Source organism: Zerene cesonia, chromosome 28 (assembly GCF_012273895.1).
Source record: "Zerene cesonia ecotype Mississippi chromosome 28, Zerene_cesonia_1.1, whole genome shotgun sequence".
In the NCBI taxonomy this organism is placed as follows: Eukaryota; Metazoa; Arthropoda; class Insecta; order Lepidoptera; family Pieridae; genus Zerene; species Zerene cesonia.
The window spans coordinates 5,554,198-5,578,104 of record NC_052129.1 but is presented as its reverse complement, the minus strand read 5'-3'; the positions used below and the strand labels follow the sequence as shown (position 1 = coordinate 5,578,104).

The following is a 23,907-nucleotide window of genomic DNA, read 5'->3' as shown; positions in this document are numbered from 1 at the left end:
ATATAATAGACCCGCTATTGAGATTTTACAAAAAGAAGTCAAGGTCCACCTTACCGATGCAGTAAATGAAACACAATTGTATTTTTAAGTATACATATTTATTTATAAATTATGCGGTCACATGATATAAATTAATTTATTTACAATTAAATAGTACAAAGTAAAAAATAAAGATGTGGATGTCCCCCGCGCGCGTCGCCCGCGCGCCGCGGTGGCGGCGGCGCGCCGGCGAGGGGTCGCGGGTTCGGACATCGCGACATCACTCGCATTTATTAATTTCAAGCTTAAATCTCCAGAAGCTGCGATTCTGTTAGACGAGGACGATAAATAATAAATAAACAACATTTAGTGACTAGAGCGAAACGAGGATTCGATCCGAGCGTCTTCTCATAATATGCATTCGATAGGGTATAACACTTAAATTACTTAATAAATTAATAAATAATAAATATATTTTATTTTTTTGTAAATTATAATTAAACGAATCCCGAGACTCCGTGTTGTATAGTCGTTACAATCATTCGAATATGCGCTTGTAAAATTTATCTTTGGGGGTCGTCTCAGGGTGCTTCGCTGGGTCCTTAGCTATATGTAGTGTATGTAAGTGGTCAGTTGTCGACGACGTTGAGGCAGAAGGCTGCGAAGGCGTCTCCCTTGGAGCCGGCGGCTCTGGCGGCGTACTGGCCGCAGTCGTCTGCGCACGCGCTTGCAATCTCAAGCCGGTACTTGGAGGAGCCCTCCATGGTGAACCTGTAGCGTGTGGACGACTCGTCGATCGGCTTGCCGTCCTTCAGCCACTGGAGTTGGAGTGGTGGCTGTGGGGTAGTGGAATGTTAGTGATATATTGATAGAATAAATATGTCAAAATTAAACAAGGGACTAATGTTTATTAATGCTTTTGATGAACCAGAGATTGTACTACCATAATATGGTGGTCAATAGAAAGTTAAAAACTTAGTTGTAGAAAATAAGAATGCATATAACGTTACTATAAATGTCGCATATAGAGATATAGCATGTAGATCTTAAAGCATTACCCTCGATAAAATTTCAAAAATCATTATGTCCTTATCTTTGTAAATATAATTGTTTACCCTGTCTTTTTATCTTTTGTTAACACAGCAGCTTCACCACCCTCTTTTTTTAGATTTATTATAACTTAAATTCCATCATCATCACCTTATCCAACTCCGCGACGAACACAGCAGGTTCACCAGCGACGACCGTAGCGGATGCTGGGAACAGTGTGTACTGCGGTACCACCGGTGTCTCGCCGCTCACGGACACGACCAGAGTGCAAGCCGAGAACGACTCGCCCGCGTCGTTGAACGCCTCGCACGTGTATACGCCTGGTAGAAGAACGAATTAATTTAGAAAATATTATATAAAATATGTGATTAGAAAGCAAAAAATAGGTGACGTGGAAATTGACAATTAATTCACTTCAAAAGTCATCGCAATCAAATTTCAGTGACAAGTATATTTTGAAATCCTGTTACATATAAGGTACACAACTTTAGAATAATACGCCTACTACCTAACAAAATTACAACAATGTTTAAAATGTTGGACGAAAATTTAAATAAACATTATCCTCCATGTTTATGAACCTTGGGTTTATTAATCATCATTAATGAATACAGCAGTGGTGGATCAGTGGTAAGAACCTCGGACTTCAAAATCGTTAAGTCGGGGTTCGAGACCGGGCAAGCGTGCAGGAAATAAACTGATTTTTCAATTTATCTGCACATGTGGATAACAAAACCACTGCTCAAAACGGTGAAGGAAAACATCGTGAGGAATCCGGCATGTCCAAGAAACAAAAGTTCGACGACATGTGACATCTGCCAACCCGCACTTGGCCAGCGTGGTGGATTATGGCCTGAACCCTCATAGGAGGCCTGTGTCCCAGCAGTGGGAACATATATATGGGCTGATGATGGCTCCCCCCCCATCTGAATAGATACTCACCGGCGTCCTCGGGGAATATTTCAGCGATATGCAACTTGTGGATGTTGGCCTCGCTCGAGTATTGGAAGTCCTTCGACGGTTTGATCTCCTTGTTGTTGTGCAGCCACACCACGTCGAACCTCTCCGCGCCCGTTATCCTGGACAATTTCATATTGTATTTGAATCAAATGGAATAATTTAAATTTGAAGTAGTTCGTGGGATATAAATATAACAGTAGTCGTAGTTCACAGATCATAGAAGCTCAAGACAATATTATATTTAATCATCAAAAATCTACATATCTATAGGTTTCCACGAATGACTAAGTAAGAAACAAATAAAGCAACTTATTGTCTAATATTAATTCACATAAGCTTTTATAAGAACATATCCGGCTTAGCAACCAAGTCTCCATTATACCAAGTATAACCAACCTAATCGGTTAAGTCATAATAGCCAAATGGACAAACATACACACAGACATGAATAATAGTAAAATCTGTAGTCACCTGCAGGACAATGTGACGGCGTCACCATCGTTTACAATTTGTGAGACGGCGTGGTCTACGATCCTTGGCGGTTTGTCGCCTAGCTTGGCGCTCGCACCGCTGTCGGAGGCTGCGATATTTAGAGAAAAAAACATTAAGTTGGGATTTTTCTTTACAAACAGTCTAGACTCTAGAATTTTAGCTATTATTTAAAAACATAGCAAATGTATAATCAAATATGCTCGGAATAATATTGTTAAAATATTATCTGCACAAAAGTAGACAGAGACAAGACAAAAAAAAAAAATATATTTTCCTTATTATTTAAAAGAAAATCCTTTCTAATATTTAATTAATTTCTTTATAGGGATATTTTACGGGGGTACCCCTTTCAATTAACTTCCAATTTTCCGCATTTAACCCAATTCCATTCAAAAATACTTTCTGAAGAAATGTCAAACCTTTAACGGAGACTTTGCACTTGGTCTCCACTTCTCCCTGGCTGTTGATCGCCTTCAGGGAGTACACTCCCTCGTCCTCCGGGAACACCTCGTTGATGGCCAGAGACGCCACGCCGTTCTTGTATTTGAGGTCCACGACCTGGATAAATATTCGTTTTTGGATAAAAAACTGGCATATGGGCCTATGTGTCTTAGGGTAGAGCATAATTATTTTGGAAGTTTTTAACAATATATTTAGAAGCAAATGACCGCAATAATTATGTAAATGATATTTTTTTCTTTAAAACCGAATAAAAGTACCCAGGTGTTATTTAAATTTTATAGATGAAAGTAAACTATTGGCTGCCTATCAGATATCGCCGGAATGCTCATGTGCTGCATCTCTTGTTTGGAATTTTATTCGATCCCAGAACCCCTTCTTATCTTAAAAATAACTTTCAGCTCGCTTGCAATCATGGGTTGAATTTGAGATCGAATGATAGTTATCTCCTCAACTTTCCTGTGCACAAAACTAAATTCTTTAATTCTTCTTTTACGGTCAAAGCAATCAGATTGTGGAATGATTTGCCACTTAATATACGTAATGCTAAATCAATCGTTACTTTCAAAAGTATGCTCTTTGAATATTATTCCTCTTTAAATGAGAGATGACATTATATATTCTAATTATATCATCTACATATACTGTTTATTTATCTTATCATACAAATTGAAATAATAATAATATGTATATATTGTTTTTTCTTACATGTTTTTATTTTATTAATATTGTATCTTATTACATCTATGTATTTGCTATGATATATACTTATCTATATTAATTAAACTTATATCTATAGTATACACCACCTACCTTTACGCTTTCTATGTATTATTTCGTTGTTTTGGTTACCTGGAAGAGATGGCTCTGTAGCCATAAGGTCGCCTATTGTGCAACTTCTATTTTTAGTTTGTGCTTTTGAAATTTTTCCTATTGGTGTGTACAATAAAGTTTTATTCATTCATTCATTCATTAAACTACAGAAATGGAATATTTCTTAGGAGTAATATAGGCTCAATTTATCTATTAAAATAGATGATAATTTGTATCAGAAGAGAGCAGGAATACCTTGGAAGTATTTACCTATAAGCTGTAACAACCTATAAATGTGAAAACTGGCGATGGATGCATTTTAATTTTACACCTAAAAAGCTGACCTGATGATTAGCCCTTAAATGGTCATTATGTTATGACCATTTACCAGAAAACAAAAGAGCGTCTAGACAAAGTCTACTGGAATAAAAAAGCTCGAGTTTAGCAGCGATGGAGAGAGAGAAATACAGACCTCAGAAGAGTGCAAGGGCTGGCCGTCCTTGAACCACTCGACCCTGGGGTCGGGGTCCCCGCGCACGGCGGCGGACAGCAGCAGCGGCGCGCCGTCCCGCGCCGCGCACGCGTCGGGCAGCGCGCGCGCGAACGACGGCGCGCACATCGACGAGTCCGCTGCGGGCACTGGGGGAGAGAGAGAGAGAGAGTGAGTTTCTGGTTTGTGCTTTGTGGTTGGGTAAAGACTCTGCTGGTAACGGGTTTTAGCGGGCAGATGGCACCGCCCATGGACATTCGCAGAGATAGTGCCTATGCGCTCCGCCTTTAAGGGGACAGGGGTAAGGAAAGGATTGACGACTGGATAGAAGAACTGAGAATGGTGGGGAAAAAGGAAACGGGAAATAAAGTTCCACGCGAATAACTAGCGGTCCGTCCCGGTTTTACCCGTTCGTGGTATATATTTAGCCAATAGCCTTCCTCAATAAATTTGTAAAATCGAGCCAGTAGTTCCTGCGATTAGTACCTTCAAACAAGCAAACAAACTCTTCAGCTTTATAATACTAGTATAGATATTTATGTTAACTCACATATAAGCTCCTTGGTAGCGCTCCTAGACCTAGACGAAGTGGAGTCAGAGTCTAGTTTAGCGCCATACTTCTTCTTGCCCCCCTCCACCGAGCTCTGCGGCGAATACTTCGGCCTCTGCACTGTGCTCGATTTGCTTGGCGGGTCGATTGTGACCTGCGAACGTTTAATTATTAGTTTCCTAGTATAGTAGTATATTAGCTGGGGTTTCACTTTTTTAATAGTCAATATGAATGTGTATCCATTATGTTATCGTATCGATTTTGTTATCTTTGAAATTTTTTAGAAATTACGTATCTATTGATACTTTTTTATTAAGAATATATACGTAAGATATCTGTGAATTTCATGATCTGTATTTTTTTTTCAGATTATTGCACATATTAAGGCGAATTCTTTATGCAAACCCAATAATTATTCGACTGTGACTGATTTCAGTTGGTGTTTGCAATATCCTTAAGAATCAATTTCATCAAAAAGTTTACAGATCTGGGTTAAACATACCTTAGTCTTAGTAATGATCGGCGTAGGCGCAGGTTTGAGTGGCTTCTCAATGTATCGCCTTTCGCCGGAGTGTAGCAAATTGTGCGCAAGCGCTGCTTGCTCAGCGCTTACGATCTCGCCTGAAAATCACAACATTTTAGTAGACTGCAATCATAGTATTTTCTTGTGTTTGATGTTACGAGAGTATTATACATTTAGAAATTAAAAACTTTTTAACGGATTTAAAACAATATTTATTCATTATATTATTATAATGGTAATAATGAATAAGGTCATACACATATTAACAACAATTTTTGTATGACCGTCAAGACATGTAACGTCTCAGTCTCCCCGTGACCACGCTCGCTGTAAAGTGTTCGAAACGTCGGGTCAATAATATAATGAATAAATCGTGTTTAAAATCCGTTAAAAAGTTTTTAATTTCTAGACTGTAATCAATCAAATAAATGGGCATATCATTCGTTAAGATAGTAACAGAGCTTTAATTTTTATGCATTATTATTTAAAGGGATTCATTTGAAACAATAACACCCTGTATAGCATATTTGTGCAAATAAATATTTATGAATTTACTATATGAACTAATATCATAATACTATAAATGAGATTATAAATGTGTTTGTTTGGATGTTTGTCCGTCAATCACGCTGAAACTACTGAACGGATTTTGGTGATGTTTGCCTGACCAGTGTGATAGATTTTATCCCGTCTAAATGCTTCCTTGGGATAACTAAATCATTTGTAAATATCCAAATTCAACGCGGGCAAATCCGCGGGCGGAGGCCAGTCAAGGCAGCGATGAGGTACGCACCTTCAACGATAACGACGCACGAGGTCTCGTCGGTGCCGTGCACGTTGGTCGCGACGCACGTGTACTTGCCGCTGTCCTCGGGCCGGCAGTCGATGATCTCCATCGTCACCACGCCGTCCGAGTTCGTCATCGCGTAGTCGTACTTCGACAGCTCGCGCTTGTCCTTGTACCTGGGGAGGGGGGGAATGGTATAACAATTATATTTAATTGATGACAAATTTCATGACGATGAGCTGCGAGTACGCAGAGTATTATATAGTTTGCATCCGCTAGCCTCGATGCGCTATAAAAATATATCTTGCTTGTTGCAACGATGAGAACGGTCCAAACCTGGCACAGACATTGGGTAGCTTTTTTTTAAATAGTTAACGTTAATTAGAGTGTCTTGCTTTCTTGTCCGAAACAGGTGTGGGGCAGCATCACCACCACCACTACTCCCACTGGTCTCACTGGTCCCACTACTACGGGCTACGGGCACGGGGCGGCACTCACCACTTGACGGTGGGCGGCGGCTTGCCGCTGAGGCAGCAGAGCAGCTTGCAGGTGTCGCGCGCCTGCATGACGCGCGGGCGCAGCTGGAACGTGAACGAGGGCGCCGTCTCGCTGCTCTCCTGCCAGAACGTGTACGGGGTCGGCTCGCGCCGCCGCGGCGCCTCCGCCACGTGCTGCCGCTGCACCTTGGGCACCGCTGTGGAGGGGGGGAGGTTATCAATTAAATTTAATGATAATATATATTTGACTATTTAAATAATTGTAACCTACGACAAAAACAGGACACCGATGTTCCAGGAGGGGAAAGACCGAGCCAAATTTGAAAATGTGACCAAAATCATGCCAATCAGTTGAAGACCCACGGAGTTTCTTTTATGTTTCGAAAAGTTTAAGCTGCAGTTTTTGAGGAAACTGAATTAGTGAGGCAACGCGTAATGGCACTAGTTACCTTTCGACCGTGGGTAAAACTATAGGCAGGAGGAACTTCCTACGTACCACCTAATAATTAAGGAACGCTATATATATATATATCTTTTAAACAACCCTCAACACAATGAACTCACGTTGCACATTCAGGAAGACCACTTCCTCCCTGAAACCGTAGTGGTTCTCGGCGCGGATGATGTACTCGCCGCGGTCCTCCAGCTTGGCGCGGTTGATGATGAAGTAGTAATCATCACCGGCGTATCTGTGGAATTATATTTGTTTGCATTGAACTATTCGATTGGGGAACATGATCGGGCTGCTTTTCTTATTTAGTTTTAGCTGAAAGTGACCTGACTAGATGAATTGAGAAAAATTATCTGTGCAATCTGATCGATTATTAACATTTCTCCTTACCAGATCTGTGCAACTTTAACACGTCTCATCGTTAAGATTTACATACAGACACTCACCTTTTCATACACTTTACAGTGTGTCTCAGATCAGTCATAAAGCGATAAGCTAAATTATACAGATACCATGTTATAAATCAGGTCCTTCGAGCCGGATCTAATAAGCCTAATAGACGTACAAACAGACACAGACACTCACCTCTTCATATACTTAACAGACTGTCTCAATTCACGGTTATTATGCGACCAGGTGACGGTGGGCGCTGCGCACGCGATGATGCGGCAGTACAGCTTCACCGACTGGCCCTCGTAGCAGAACGCCGATTGCGGTTTGATCACGAACCGTGGGGCCGCTTGCCGGCGGTCTGCGGATAGAAACAATTATATATATTTATTTGTTGCTATTGGTTTAAATGAAATTAGTGAACATTAAAGAGAGTAAGTAGAATCAGTTAAACAGTACGTTATGCAACATTGAGCTAAACATGCTGTACAACTAAGTTGTAACACCTTTATGAACCATATTTACTAGCAAATAAATGAATTATGAATTCCATTATTATGTATTTGGCAGTACGAAAAATATAATTATAAGTAACGTTATGATTAATAAACACATGCAGAAGTAATCTTATAATAAATTGGAAAAAATAAACTAGAAAAATTATATTATTAAGAAATATATAATAATTACTTTATTAAATGTAACATGAACGTGTAAAGTGAACATTTACCAAATTGTCCATCATAGATCTTCCATTTCTCGATGAGGAGTTTACGTAGCGAGCTGTATTCGCTTATCCTGCCGATCGGCAGCACGAATGATGACCAGTTCTGGAAATGAATTGAACGTTAGTACATAAAGTGAAGAAGAAATGTATATTTGTATATATGTGTATATGTGTGTGTGTATATGTATATATTTGTGTAAATATATGTATATGTTGTATGTAAATTTGATTGAATTTTTAAAAGTATCTGTTTTTCGTCCCGCTTATAGTGTAGCAGTATGCTCGTTACCTTTTACCGTGGTTGCCTGGAAGAGATCACTTCTAAGTGATAAGGCCGCCAAACAAATTGTACGCTTTATTTTATTCATTATTATTATTATATCTAAGTTTCCTTCTATGTACAATCTTGTTGAAGAGTTAAATAAATAAATAAATAAGAAAGAGATATGCATCTATCGATTTTTATTAGATTCTAAATATAATGAAAATAGTAATAACTGAGAAAATAATGATAAGATAGTGGACTTTATCTTCACCTTTAAAAAATTATCAGCCTATTTTAATTTTTTTAATATGCATGGTATATTTATACCAATAGGATGCTGATAATGCGGATCTAAAACTCTACCAGAATTCGTCCAAATTGACGCCCACTGGATTAGGCATAAGATACAGATAGTCAGGTGGACAGCGAGACAGACAGACAAGAGCTTGTTTCGCCATTCATAATATCAACAAGGATATTTATTTTATTGTGCTGCCAACGAGAAAGATACAGCACAGAATGCAACCTTATTACTCATAAGTGATGTTAACCAGGCAACCAGGGTACCACCGGATAACCCAGATATATCCTGCGACAGCCCTTTAGCAAGCCCAATTCTGCTAAAAAAAAAAAAGAATAAATAAAACATGGTGATACCTGGTACTTGGCGCGCCAGCGGTCGCGCAGCGCGAGCAGGCGCGCGGCGGGCACGGGCGCGCGGCCCGCGCCGGCGCCCGCCAGCCAGCGGTGCGCCAGGCACTCGTGCGCCGTCATGCGCTTCCTGGAAACGGCATTTATATCGTTTTATTTGCTGTACCCGCGCGACTTCGCTCGCGTTTTTCAATAAATACTTAGAGTTACTTTCACCCCTCCTCACCCATACCGCACCGTATCGATTTCCGGGATGAAAAGTAAATAAGATCCTTCCTCGGCGTAGGTGCTATGACCATACCAAGTTTCAGCAAAATCCGATGTAGGTTTTGCGTGATTTTCATTCGAGATGCAGACAGAAAAAAATGAAATTAATTTTTACATTTTCCGATGTGGAATGGCTAGTAGACTTTGGATCGCAATTTGAAATATTTGGTCACAAGTTATTTTGCGACAATATAGTTTAAAAATAGTGTTAACTGTGATTGCAAAACTCTAAACTAAAATAGAGACCAACACTAAACTCTAAACCCTTCAAAACCTTAAAGATCACGTGGTACAGAACACAAAAAGATCATCTTAAATCCACTCACTCCTTATTCTTGACCAGCAGCCGCCTGATGAAGTCCTTCGCATCATCAGACACGTGCTGGAACGCCTCCTCGTCGAACTCCCAGTCGCAAGCCTTTACATTCTTGAGCGTTTCGATGTCATTGTTACCGGCGAACGGTGACAGGCCGGATAGTCTGGAATTGATGATGTTTATATTAAATTTATAAATTGAAAATTTAATAAAACAATGGTACAGTACTGACAGTATCATCTGGATTATTTTGTTAACACTTGACAATATTATAGCCATGTGCTTAATAGGAACAGACCTGACTTAAATAAAAAAAGTAATAGAAAAATTCAGTAAGAGACCTGTTCCTTTGCATTTCATGCTTGTCCAGAAGTATTCATAATCATTTAATATACAGCCATTTTGAACCTAGGAAGTAAGAATAACAAAAAAAAAAAACTTATTGCAGTAAAAGAAGTTAAAAAGAAAAAAGCAAACTCACAATACATAAGCGAGAACACCGACGGCCCACATGTCAGTGTAGAAGCCGACCGGTTCTCGTTCCACTATTTCTGGCGCAGCAAATTCGGCTGTACCAGTGGATATCTTGACAACCTCGTTAGGATCCAACTTGGTAGCTAGACCGAAGTCAATGATCTGTAGAGAAATATAAGAATTAGTATCGGTATACTAGATTTATATCCCAATTGTTATAAGATCGCAAATCAAGACAAGCTATAAAAAATTCCTGACTTAAAATAAGTCTTTTCGTTTCTTTCTCCCACTCAATCCTCATTTCAATAGCTGATATTCTGTGATCTGCTTCATGACTACCAGAGGAGAATAGCTTATAACTCAAATACGAGGTGATCAACTGGCTCCGAAAACCTAGCTTATTAGTCATCATAGTATCATTGTCTAAGGCAAAACTTATAGCCAGGACCCACTATACCAAATAAATTACCCCATTTAAAGACAAAATGACTCTTATCACCTTCACATCAGTGCCCATCCTCGTCTGGCACATGACGTTCTCCGGCTTGAGGTCGAGGTGGATGATGTTCTGCTCGTGCATGTGCTTGACTCCCTCGCACACTTGCCGCATGTAGTGAGCGGCTTCCGCCTCGCTCATGTTGTATCCGGGCTCCGTTATGCGCTCGAACAACTCGCCCCCGGATAGGCTGCAATTGGATATAACAAATTTTAAGTACTATTATTATGTTCTAAAATAAAGATATTTTCTTCTTTGATACCACTTAACGAAGTAATCACAATATGTGTTGAAAGAAAATTTGTGTAAGCTTAATATTTGATATTAATGATACTATGAACTAGCTAGCTGACCGCTACCGCTACTAGCTGACCCGACAAACTTTGTTTTTCCTGGACGCCATTATCACTTAGGGGTATAAACAAGTAGTTTACGACCCCTCCCGACATACCGAATGCACCCAAATAAAGTTCAAACTATTTCCGAGCAGTATCGCAAATAACTCTTGACAGGAGAATTACACATTCATAACAGAAAACAGTGCACTCACAACTCGAAAATCAGCACCATCTCGTCGTCGTCCTCGAACGCGTCGTGCAGGTTGATCAGCTTCCTGTGGTGCAGCTGGTTCATGATGTCGATCTCCTTCTTGATGAGCTCCTTCTCCATGGCGCCGGTGACCGGGATGAACTTGGCCGCGAATATGTTGCCGGTGGCGCGCTCGCGGCAGCGGTGCACCACGCCGAACGCGCCTGTGCCTACAACGGTACACCACACCTTAGGCCACTGGCTCTCCTCAGTTGCTTAAGTCTTGGCCATTGCTTACGAACGTCCGTTAAAACGTCATTTAGATATGATATGTGACTTATGACATATTTCAAATGAGTTTATTTCAATGAATATTGGTACTAAATGTTATTTAAAGTTCATTCTGAGAGATTTGCATTGTTTACGTCTTCGTCTAGTCTTTGACTAAATGCTTACAATCGTCTGAAAAAATGTTGTCAAAACATGTCTGAACGGTGTTGTGTGCAACATTTATTGAAATATATGCCTTATGTCGTCGCAATACGGTTCAAAGTCGGAGTTTTTCTTTGGACATTTTTGAGGCTAATTCTGAGTCTATTTGTTTATTGTCCGTGAATGGTCTTATAAATTTAAGACAATAACTTTAACGTGTATTGAATATTTGATAACCGATCTTGGAGTACAACAGTACAAAGTTTCCGCTAAGCAAATACGGTTAACAGATATATTTTGAAGTATTTATTTTCTTTCTATCAGCAATTGAAAATAAATTATTTAATTTCGAAATATAACTATAAAACATGTACTCGCTAAAAAATGCAACACGCACGCAAATTAGAGACACAGCATATAATATTACACGTTATTTATTTTTTATATGCTTAAGTGGATCATACATTATAAAGTACTACAAAATAGGACTTCCGTGGTGGAATCTAGTAAATAAGTGAAATCTCTCTTTAGTACGCTTTGTTCATCTAAGATTTTTCCATTATTTTTAGACTTGGCTTCAACTTGGGACGAATGTTTTTGGGATACATATTACGCAAATATTTTTTTAGTTCTTTCTCAGCTATCTTATATGTAATGATAGTTTAAATGTGAAAATATATATATATATCATTCAAAACGCTAATATTTAATAAGTTTTAAAGCTCAAACCGTGTGTTAAACTATAATATGTTTTGTGAAAAATTATAAAGCTCAATATTATATCATTACATCATAATAATAAATTATATATACAAAATAAATTACATAGATTTTGTAAATAATTGTTATTTTAATAAATTATGTTAAATTCGTATATATTTTCAATGATTTTGTTTTTGTTATAAAATTCTAATAGGATAATATAATTGGTGCCAATAAATAAACAATAATAAAATATATTTATATAATCATAAAATGCGTGAAAGAGAAAAATGCAAATAGAAAGAGATGCAACTACATCGATCTATTCACACACAGACCTCCTGCGGGTTTCCGTTTAGAAGATCTCACGAAGTCACCTGCGAAATTCGACATTATGTACACTAGTGATAAATTTTAATTTCGTTTAACTACTCGTGTTAGTTTGTGTTACTAATTTATCTATTTCTCAAGCAACTTCGTGAGTTACAGTCTACTTTATTTTCATGCTTTTGTGTATTTTATTTTATTAATTTAATTTATTTTCTATATCGTTTATTAATAACCATTGTTATTTTTAAATACGGTGAACTATTATCAAATTTTGCGTGAATTTACGTATAACGCATTTAAATTGTTTATTTCATTTATACATTAGGGCATCGCTTTAAATTTTTCATATCAAGTGTAATTTACGCAAGCATTTATGAAATTGTTATGTCATCTTCGTATATTTAAGACCCACACGTCTATTTCGCATGCAATAAAGAAAAAAAAAATACATATTCTATACTCTAATATTGGCGATAAGGAAATGTGAATCGAGAACTATAATAAGAGTACAAATCACGTGCAACGTATTGTGTGAAATATACTTATCTCAACTAAACCTTAATTCTAGGGAATTAAATAAAGATAAAACTGAATGGATTATGGGGAGAAATATTCACTTATGTCTACTAACTACTTGGCTATTATGTACGTTGTGTACACATACTTAATAGGTAGCTAACTAAACTAAACTATGTTCTCACGTATAACATATACATAAAAATTAACTACACGCGTATAACATGTCCATAAGACTACCGAATAAAAAATACGTATTTGAAACTAACTACACACGAATAGTATATACAAAAACTAATTTCTCTCGATTAACATGTATAAATAAACTACTGAGGAAAAACATGTATATAAACTTAACTACTAGCGAATAACATGTATGTATAACTAACTAAATCAGGAACAACATATACATAAAACTAACTTCTCCCGAATAACATACACGTACTAACTAACTAACTACTTACTACCTTTAACTTTATTACATTACACTACATATGCACAAAACTAACAACTACCAGTCACTCAGTGTACACTCTACACTACACTAACTACCAAACAAGTCAGAGCGGGATGGACAGACTCACCGATTTCCTCGAGTATATCGTACTTGTCGTACACGGAGCACGTGTTGATCTCGACGGGCTGCGGCACGTACTTGCTGTATATATCGAACACGTAACTGTCGTAGTCTTTGACCGGCCCGTGGTCCGCGTTGGTGCGGATCCGTTTGCCCGTTTCGTCCACTGGAACGGAGAGAATTGTAGTCGGTTGTAGTGTGGGCGAGCAAGTACGCGTCGGTACAAGAAACTTCTATGATTTAAGATATATAGTATGTATAATATAGTATATATAAGATGTATGGATATATAATAACAGTTATATTGATTAAAAGCAAGTAAATTTAAAATTAAATTAAAATTATACAATTGTCTATAATTTGATCAAACATCGTTCCGTGCCGGGATAAATGGCGTCTTTTGTTGTTGGAGGCCAAGACCCACTTGGGGATCATCGCGCCCGATAAGTAAGTAAGTAATTAATTATCTATAATAAATTGAACTTAATGTTATTGGACCATTTTTTGATTAGTCCCAGCACCCTCTTAGTTTAATAGTCAGTCAGTCAGTCAATAAGTCCCCCCACCCCCCCACCACTTACCAGGATACTCCTTCTTCTTGAACTCCTTCTTGATAATCGCCTTGGTCTGGACCAGGGACGTGGGTTCACTGGGATCTGATCTTCCGTAGATGTTCTCAGCGTATACGCGGAACTCGTACTGCTTGCCAGACGCTAGGCCGGTGATGGCCATGGTTGTGAATCTGGTGATGAATTATTCGTTAGTTTCAAAAGGTCTGTCGATATGAGGCAACAATAATTAGACATCAGTAGTTACAAAGTGATTGAATTATAATACAAGTATTTATACTTGTTAATAATAATTATGTAGTGAGCAAATTGATTTCAAGACTTTGCAAACCTTCGGCTTGTAGTTAATTCTACTTTGTTTAATTCTTTCAGTTTCTAGTCTTTATGTAAGAACGTCTTAATTAATAAATTATAAATAACAAACAGTCACCTCAATGGCAAAGCAATCGCAACGTTTCTAGCATTACCGAGAGCATCGTCTGTTTAGCTAGTGTTATATAAAATGAATGATCACCCCACCTGGTGTTGCCCACTCGGATCCAGCTCGACATGGGGTGCTCGCGCTTCTCCACCAGGTAGTTGGTGATGTCGGAGCCGCCGTCCCACACGGGCGCGCGCCAGCTCAGCGCCAGCGAGTCCACGCCCACGTTGTCCACTGATGGGAACCGCGGTGGGTCCGGACGGTCTGGAAATTTGGTTGGTTAATTAGAAGTCGTAACAGGGTCTATCGGAATAATTAATTTAGAATACGCACAAAATAGCGATTCTCGAATTCGGATTAAAAGTTATTAAATCAAACGGCATAGAATTCTTTTATTTTAGAAGCGATCCTGAATCGTCGATATTATAGAAATAAATGATTTACACAAAGATACAGCAAACTTTCTTGTAATATAGAGGAAATTTTACAAAATCTATCATGTCAAAATATTATCAGAGAACTGTCCTGATGTATTCGGGTTCAGAAGTGGGATGGGCATCTTGACATAAATACAATTACCATGTGTGATATTTTTCTTATATGATATATTTAATTAAATGAGATCTTTTAGGCAAATATTATTTTAATGTAGTTTATTTTCATATAATGACATTATATGTTTGGACATAACAAACAACATCCACTACATTGCTTAGTGCTAAAATGGTACCATAGCTAGCTTTAATCATTACTACATAGTATAAAACAAAATCACTTTCTCTGTCCCTATGTCCTTTTGTAGGCTTAAATCTTTAAAACTACGCAACGGATTTCGAACGGGTTTTTTTTAATAGATATAGTGATTAAAGAGGAAGGTTTATATATAATAACATCTATAAAACTACACCGAATTTAACGCGTGAGAAGTTGCGGGCAAAAGCTAGTATATAATAAATATTTCCCCATACTAACCGCTGATCTCAATGTTGATGGTAGCGGAGTCCTGGCCGAGCTCGTTCTCGGCGGTGATGCGGTACGGACCGGAGTCCACTTTGCTCGCGTCGCGGATCGTTAAGATCGCGTGGCGTTCTGAAATCGTTATGGATTTTATTCGTTTTTATTATCTGTGGATTGATCATGGCGTAAGAGGCGTGAGTCAAATTATATTTTACGTCAATGTGGAGATGGCGCCATGTATATTCGTATTTGACGTCAAAATAGTTGTACGGATTTTGATAAATTTCGTGTACCCTCATAGGAGGCCTGTGTCCCAGCAATGGGAACATATATGGGCTGATGACGATGATTCTAAAGACTTTCTATTTTCAATCAATCTATTACCACTACTAATTTTGAATGCATTTTACCCATCCAAAAAGAAACAGAATCACGTTAAGTTGTATAATTTCACTTTTCTGCAACCTGGAATAAATTAGATTGCCTAGTAGACATCGGTTTCAGCAGGGAAAATGTCAAACAGATCATTTATCTCAAGTGTTTTGAGTTTTACTACTAATAATTGTAACTGATAATTGTGTTTTACTACACTTTTTTCCAGTTCTTTTTTTCTATCATTTTCTCACCTTTCCTCTCCACGTGGTAGTGCAGGCCAGACTCAATAGTCTCTCCCTCTCGCACCCACGTGATCTTCGGCACCGGATGTCCGGTGAACGGTATCTTGATCACCACGTTCTCGCCCTTGTCGAAGTAGGCTGTGTCGCGGAATCGCGGTGGCACGTTCAGTTTCGGCGCGGCTGTGGGTTTGGGGATGGTATTAGTACTGGAATATTTATGGAAACATCTAGAACATTTATACCTTTCGTACCTATATAGTACTTTTGTTCTAGACCGTACTTTTTGGGCAGGAAATATGAACACAATATGTTTAATGGGAGGATATTGAAAGTTGTGCTAAAGTATGTGATTTGTCTTTACTTTCTAATAAATTAAGATTTTAATGTTTTCTGACGTTCAATATTTAAAAAACTAATAAATGCTACTTCGCACTATTGCTCTGTCTTGATTAAAATCTAGAAAGGGTAAGATTTAATTTGAATTTTATAATTAATTTGATTCTTGGAATATTATGATACCATTTTTACAGTATTCTGAATAGACGTAATTATTCATCAATTATTAATCACCATAGATGATGAACTTCATTACTTTGACATTCCTAAGTGAACATCTCGGTCAAAACATTTACTCATATTTATCCGTCTGTCTGTCCGTCACCACACTCACTCATAATCAGCAGTTCAGCCCTGGTGCTCTTGGCTCCAGCCTTGTTCACCGCTCTGCACTGGTACTCATCGGCGTCTTCACCGTACACCTCCAGCACGGTGAGGAAGTGGTTGTCACCCTCGCTCCAGATGCGGTAGCGGGGGCCGTTCGTAATTTCGCGCGCACCTGGGTATGAAATGTACATTATTATAAAATATATATTATATATTATAAAGTCATATCAAGTAGATAACAAAGGCGAAAATTTTATTATAAACCTATACATAATATATAACCAAAAGAAATCGGTGATCTGAGCTTGAATCCTGGAAATGAAGTTGGTTTAAAGTAGGAAATAGAAAAACATCTAGGAGGGTAATAATTTTTCGATTTCTAGTTTTAAAAGCTGTATTGTAAGGTCATATTCAAAAACTGTCATATCAATAGTTCTCTACGAATTAATCAATACACTAGTTTTACGTAAGTAGTCTCTACTTAAAAATTCGATACCAAATAATTTTTTTTATAAACACTTTCAAAGGACCCTAACTACACTACTGCTTATCATACAAACACTATTTTTGCACTATTATGAGAACTGTAAATAAACACAGGCAACTCACCCTTATACCAGGTGATGGTGGGTTTGGGCACGCCGGTGATGGTGCACGTGAACTTGGCGTTGTGGTACTGGATGCAGTTCGCGTTCCTCAGCGGCTTAACGATCTCTGGCGGTGTGGCCGCTGGAAAACAATTAAGTCGCATTAATAAACAGCCATTCTATTCTATCTTCTACTATCCTTCTACCTTCTAGTTATAAAAGTATATAAAAAGTCGTATCACCACTTACAACTCGAGAACGATTGAACAGACTTTAGTGAGGTATGGTTTGTTGAATTTGTCTTCACTTGGATTTAAACTTGCAAATCTGCCAGAGAACCACTACAAATCTGACAGTAAGTTCTATAATATATGTGTTTTTATTTTGTCTCTGATAAATAAATGCCTCTTTATTTGTTTCTAGTTACATGCGGGATCCCATCTTCCACTAGCCAATAGTCACTTAGGGGATTCTATATAAAACCTGCGGGATCCTTGCTACACTAGCTACTGCCGGGACCCTATCTACACAAGTCACCTGCGGGGTCGCAGGCGCGCACTTGCTGGCTGTTGGTGCTGGGCGGCGACACGCCGGCCTCGTTCTGCGCGCACACGCGGAACTCGTACTGGCGGCCCTCGATCAGGTTGGCGCAGTTGAGCTGCGTCGCGACGCACAGTGTCGCGTTCACGCGCTGCCAGCTCTGCGAGCCCACCTCGCGCTTGTCCACCCAGTAGCCTGAAGTGTAGTGGAAATTTTGTTACTTTTTGTGCGGTTATTGGAATTTTGAAATTAGATTTCTGCTTAGAGTTGGGGGTAGATAAACAAGAAGAAAAGAAGGGAGAAATATACTCAAATTTTCCCGAAGTTGAACGATGTACAAATAAATTTTCTTTTAATTTACTTCAGTTGATTCTATTAAGCGCCGATTTAAAGCTATATTAAAAATAACAAAATGTTACCAAATATGAAAAAATACATTCATTTTACCACAATTATTATGAATAGATCAAAAGCTAACAGAAATATCATTATCAAAAGATTTAATGTAATTAATATTAAATTTATATTTTTTTATGTGTCACCTTGTATCCTAGCTCCTCCATCGCTTTCGGGTTTGTCCCATTCGAGGTGAACAAAGTGTCCACCCACTTCCACGATCTTGGGGATACCAGGCGCTGATGGTGGGTCGAATGGTGCCTTTGCCTAAATACATAAATAAGTATGTGTTAAGCTAAGTCAAAAAGATACTGTCTTAAACAGTGAGCAGAACAAGTGAAAGAGAACAGTCTAAGCATTATATGAATTAGTATGAAGTTGCTTTTTCTCGCTTTTATCAAATGGAATTTCAAATAAGACTTGCAACATGAATTAATTAAAACACATAAAACTTAAACTTACAAATCAAATTATCTAAACTGCTATAAATTACCATATAACAACCGTTTGCAACAATAAACTATTTCCGAAAAAAAAAAAGAGGGTTGCAATACCAACCTTAACCGGATTGACACCTTCCAATCCAGGTCCGATGCCGTTATCGTTGGCGGCGTGCACTCTAAAGTTGTACTCCTGTCCCTCCGTCAGGCCGTGCACCGTGAACCTGGTGTCCCTCACAGAGGACGCTATGGTTATCCAGGTGGTGCCGGAGATGTCTATCCTCTCGAGCACGTAGTGCGTGACCGGCAGACCGCCGTCGTAGGCGGGCGGCTTCCAGGCGAGCGTGCAGGTGTGGCGCGTGATGTCGCCGCTCTCCAGCGGGCCCTGCGGCGGGCCCGGCAGCCCGGTCACCGTGATCGAGAACGTGTCCGACACCTCGCCGGAGCTGTTCTTGATTGTTATCTTGTAGGTGCCTGCGGTGGGTTGGATTGTGTGGTTAGAGTTGAATTTTTGGCTTTTATAAGTCGGTTTATATGGCATATTATATATCATGACCACGAATTGGTTGGTTAGTCAATTTCTAACTAGTTTAAAATATTTGCAATAAGAGTACCCATCTTTTCCTTCATAATTCAATTCATCTATTTTGCAATCTCAACAACAAAACAAAAACAAACAATAACTTAACCATGTATCACATTTAACAACAGAATATTTACCCAAAACAAACATACTTCTGATCCTATACTTTTTTTATGAGCTATTTATCAAAAAAAAAAAAAATGCAAAAAAATGACTCACCCATATCATCCTTAGTGATGTCCTTAATGAATATAAGGATATAATCATCGAACACCGTGTACTTGAGGTGCGTGGATTCGTCCACCTTCCTGCCGTCCTTGGACAGCGTGACGTCGGCGGGCTGGTCTCCGGTGTACAGGATCTTGATCTTCGTGTTTTCGTGTTCCGGAAGGTGGAGGTCTCCTGGCATCCGGGTGATGCGTGGTGGACCTGGGTGGAGAGGTAGCGTTAATTTCCATTGTAATGTAAATGAATTTCATTTCATTTTTTATTAGAAGTTATAAAAGAATTACTTTCATAATTCCCTTTTTTTTAACATACAATTCTATTTAACATCTACTAATTCTTGATTAATTCAATAAAATAGGGAATATACCAAAATATAGCAAGACCAAATTCTACTAACAACAAATATATTATCTAAAGACAAGACATTAGTTCTCCTCCTGACTATCTTAAGACTCAAGCCACTCTTACTCACTTCCAATCTTAAGATGGACAGTGCAATATATGTGTCCGATGGAGTTGTGCGCCTCGCACGTGTAGTCACCCTCGTCGGCTTCCGTCACCTCCGTGAAGTTCAGTCGTAGAGTGCCCTCGCGGGACTCTGCTATCAGTCTGTGGATATTTAATTTTTGTTATTTATAGCGGCCAAACTGAAGTCAAAAGGGCTGATAAATGTGGAAAGTAAATATAATCTAACTTCTATTTTGTACTTAATGATTTGATAGGACTAAAATAACGATAATTCTTACACCCACGCCTCAATCGATAGAGTTAGACAGTTATATTTCTACTATTTTAATATTTACTCATACTAATAGGAATATAATATTAAACACAGCAACTAATGTGGAATATTAGATCGATAAATATAGTTAAAAAAAAAACACGTCTTAATAACAGAATTAGGCAAATTGTAGCACTTGTTCTACTATCTACTTGCTATCCTTATCAGGATAACAAGAGAAACTCATAAAATTATTGTATAAGCTTACAAAGTTAGAATTGAATCTATTCATTTAAAATGGGTCATGGAGTGAATGGAGTGTAGAGGAGTTGGGTAGTTTCCATATTTTTGCCTGATCTAATTTGGGTCATACCTTGTGCCAAGCACCACCTCCCTGCCGCTCTTCAGCCACCTGCCAGTGGGCACGGGGCTGCCGGACGCCACACACTCGAGGGTGAAGGGTCTGCCGAGCGGCGCGCAGGTGTTGGGCGGCAACTTCTTGAGCCACTCGGGCTTCGCTCCGCCGACGTCCTCGCCGGTGCGGACGGGTGTTGTGCAAGATGATGGTTCGGATTTGCCTGGAATAAATATGGGAGAAATTTTAATTTCAGTTATACGATGATATTACTAATAAGTACATGAGTTTAGATGAAAAGCATACAAATTTACAGTTATATGTATTTTAATTGTCCAGTTTATAAGCATTTTTATCTAAATAAACTGTACAACAACTAATTGAGTATTTACCAAAAATACCGTCCCTCTACTGTGATTTTTCTTGTAATTAATGGATTGCCGTAGGAACGTTGTATAGACTTTGTTAACTAACTAACAATAAATACACTGATATACGCAATGGAATGTGATTCTATAAGAAGTCTAATTGAATAAATAAGTGTTTGAGTTTAAACTCTCAAGTTAATTAATTAAGAAATACCACTCACCAGCTGAATTAACAGCGATGATCCTGAACTCGAAGTCAGCCTTCTCGCTCAAGTTGAGTGCTGTGAAGCTGGTGTCCATGACGTTATAGTCATTGCACTTGACCCACACGGAGCTGGATAGTTCGCGACGCTCGATGATGTAGCCCGTTATACGAGCACCTGGGTGCAAAGAGGACAGAGAGATGTTAGTTTGATTTCGTTTATTTATTTGAAAGAAGAAACAGAGAAAATACATTTATTTATACAAGGTCAAGTTATAAAAATAATTTGATATGAAAAAAGCTAAATTAACCTCGTATAAGCAGCAGATTCACTCAGTATATAAGAGTCTAAGCCCATTAAAGGAACTTAGACTCTCTACTGATTTTCAGTGGACATCACATTGACCCCCTGACAGTGGCAGTGGCAGTGACATTTAAATATTCCGGTTGGAATTTTGCAATGCCACCTTTCTGGCACCAATGTCCATTAATTTTATTAGTTTAGTTAAGTTATGATAGATTTTATCCTTATAATTGACCCTGATTAACGTTGCAATTAAAGTACAATTAGTGATTATAAAAAATTTTAGTCGGTTCGTCTCCCGATTGTGGTTGGCGAATATTTAGAAATTTTTTAAATGTAATTTTCCTTGTCAAAAATTATGGAAAATCTTCTATTCAAAGCATTAAGGGTAATTTTCTTTAAGATGGTATTAAAAAATTTTACCCCGTTTGTAAAATAATTAAATAAGTATCTAAAAGCGTAGAGAAAGTTTACAATGAATTAAATTTACGTACAATTTACCTATATTCTTAAAAAACTTCGACTAATGACGCTTTTAGAGATAATTACTATTACTTTTAGTGAAAATCTATTATAGTCTATCACAATCGATTTCAGTCGCTCCTCGAAGAAACTTAGAGTGTATAGTTTAAGTTGTTGAAGTCTAACATAGCCCCCCCCCCTCTCCCGCACTTACCGCCATCGCTCTGCGGCGCGTCCCAGGCCACGTCGACGTAGTTCCTGCCCACGCGCAGCACGCGCGGCGCGCGCGGCGCCGACGGCGGCGCGGCGCGACCGCGGACCTTCATCAAAAATAATATTTATTACTTTTTTTATACCATTTAGCGCGTCACAAGCACGCATCTTTGAGTTACGATTTGATTTTATGTATTTCACGGTAAATTTTGTATGTTACATTTCAACAGAAAATCTCAAAAGGTGATTTAAAAAAATATATGAAACCAATTACAAGTCACATCTAGAGTTGCTACACTTTTTATGCTGAGCGATATCAAGAAAAAGGGCTAGAAAATTACGTCTATACTAATATTATAAAGATTTAAAATTTGTTTGTTTGGTTGAACGCACAAATCTCGTAGTTCCTCTACTGGTCCAATTAGAAAAATTCTTTCAGTGTTAGATAGCCCATCTATTGAGAAAGGTTTCAGGCTATGCAACATCAGGTACCTGGGTAAGACCGCAGGCCCAGCTAGTTACCAAATTCAAATATAGTATATCCAAATTTTATGCAAGCGCATGTTAAGTGCACATAACAAGTGTTTCTTGGTCACTTGGTATTCTCTATATGTACCTTGAACACTTGCGACGCGGCCGAGTACTTGCTGAAGCCGGCCGCGTTCTTGGCGCGCACGCGGAACTCGTACTCGTGGCCCGGCTCCAGGTTGTAAGCCTGCGGAATTTATATATAATCGTGTTAAAACATAAAATACATACAAACATAGTATAAAACAATGTCGCACTCTGTCTGTCCCTATGAATGCTTAAATCTTCAAAACTATGCAATGGATTTTGATTGGGTTTTTAATAGATAAGAGTGATTCAAGAGGAAGGTTTATGCATATAATAACTTCTATTAAGCTGTTCCGAATATAATGCTAAGCCGCGGGCAAAATTTACTAATGATATAAAATGATTAAGAAGTACTTAATCTTTGCTTGTTTAACATCGAATTATAATGGTAAGGCTGGGAAAAATTCGATAATTTTTATAAATCCTTGAATTTCAATGAATCTTAAGACATACAAGTAAAACCTAAGACTTAAGAGCAAATCTAAAAGCTAATTTCTACTAATTCAGTGTCTCTTTTCATTGGTACTCCTGTAATTTAAGAAAGATAATTCACTTCCAAAACCTTATCCTTAGTCTTATCTTATGACTTATCTTAGTAAAATATAAATTCCGATAACTTATATATCTGCTATTCCCCCAAATGGACCGACCATACGCATCTCCAAATATTCGACGATTTCATAAAAAAAAAAAAAAACAATATATATGAACCAATATATAAACCAATATATACATAAAATACCCCACCTGATAATTGCAGTCCTTGACGAGATAGTCGGCGGCGGCCCACACCGCGTCCCCGACATCCCGGAACTCCACCTTGTAGCCCTGGATGCGGGCACCGCCGTCGGAGCGGGGACGGTCCCACACGACGGTCGCGGTGGATCCGTCCCAATCGGTCACGCGGGGCACGCCCGGCGGGTCCGGTATCGTGAACGGGAACT

General features: G+C 38.5%; 1 protein-coding gene across 21 annotated transcripts in view; it reads right to left on the bottom strand.

The window, feature by feature from the left end:
• Positions 1-430: 430 nt before the first annotated feature.
• LOC119837610 (twitchin) overlaps positions 431-23,907 on the bottom strand; it is a 121,098-nt gene continuing 97,621 nt past the window's right edge. For all 21 annotated transcript variants that reach the window (XM_038363264.1, XM_038363262.1, XM_038363266.1 and 18 more), the window contains 35 exons: positions 23,711-23,905; positions 22,965-23,063; positions 22,350-22,455; positions 21,389-21,547; positions 20,818-21,022; positions 20,196-20,332; positions 19,715-19,924; positions 19,031-19,386; positions 18,619-18,739; positions 18,074-18,271; positions 17,559-17,678; positions 16,957-17,121; positions 16,296-16,466; positions 15,685-15,801; positions 14,811-14,976; positions 14,304-14,464; positions 13,730-13,888; positions 11,188-11,395; positions 10,641-10,827; positions 10,149-10,303; positions 9,678-9,830; positions 9,091-9,214; positions 8,172-8,271; positions 7,637-7,802; positions 7,165-7,289; positions 6,602-6,797; positions 6,110-6,279; positions 5,296-5,414; positions 4,794-4,947; positions 4,226-4,392; positions 2,901-3,039; positions 2,461-2,569; positions 1,972-2,108; positions 1,180-1,349; positions 431-815 (listed from right to left, as the gene is read on the bottom strand). In XM_038363264.1, coding sequence (XP_038219192.1) covers positions 609-815; positions 1,180-1,349; positions 1,972-2,108; positions 2,461-2,569; positions 2,901-3,039; positions 4,226-4,392; positions 4,794-4,947; positions 5,296-5,414; positions 6,110-6,279; positions 6,602-6,797; positions 7,165-7,289; positions 7,637-7,802; positions 8,172-8,271; positions 9,091-9,214; positions 9,678-9,830; positions 10,149-10,303; positions 10,641-10,827; positions 11,188-11,395; positions 13,730-13,888; positions 14,304-14,464; positions 14,811-14,976; positions 15,685-15,801; positions 16,296-16,466; positions 16,957-17,121; positions 17,559-17,678; positions 18,074-18,271; positions 18,619-18,739; positions 19,031-19,386; positions 19,715-19,924; positions 20,196-20,332; positions 20,818-21,022; positions 21,389-21,547; positions 22,350-22,455; positions 22,965-23,063; positions 23,711-23,905 — 5,631 coding nt within the window. In that variant the 3' untranslated portion in view covers positions 431-608. The remainder of the gene's footprint in view (positions 816-1,179; positions 1,350-1,971; positions 2,109-2,460; positions 2,570-2,900; positions 3,040-4,225; positions 4,393-4,793; positions 4,948-5,295; positions 5,415-6,109; positions 6,280-6,601; positions 6,798-7,164; positions 7,290-7,636; positions 7,803-8,171; positions 8,272-9,090; positions 9,215-9,677; positions 9,831-10,148; positions 10,304-10,640; positions 10,828-11,187; positions 11,396-13,729; positions 13,889-14,303; positions 14,465-14,810; positions 14,977-15,684; positions 15,802-16,295; positions 16,467-16,956; positions 17,122-17,558; positions 17,679-18,073; positions 18,272-18,618; positions 18,740-19,030; positions 19,387-19,714; positions 19,925-20,195; positions 20,333-20,817; positions 21,023-21,388; positions 21,548-22,349; positions 22,456-22,964; positions 23,064-23,710; positions 23,906-23,907) is intronic.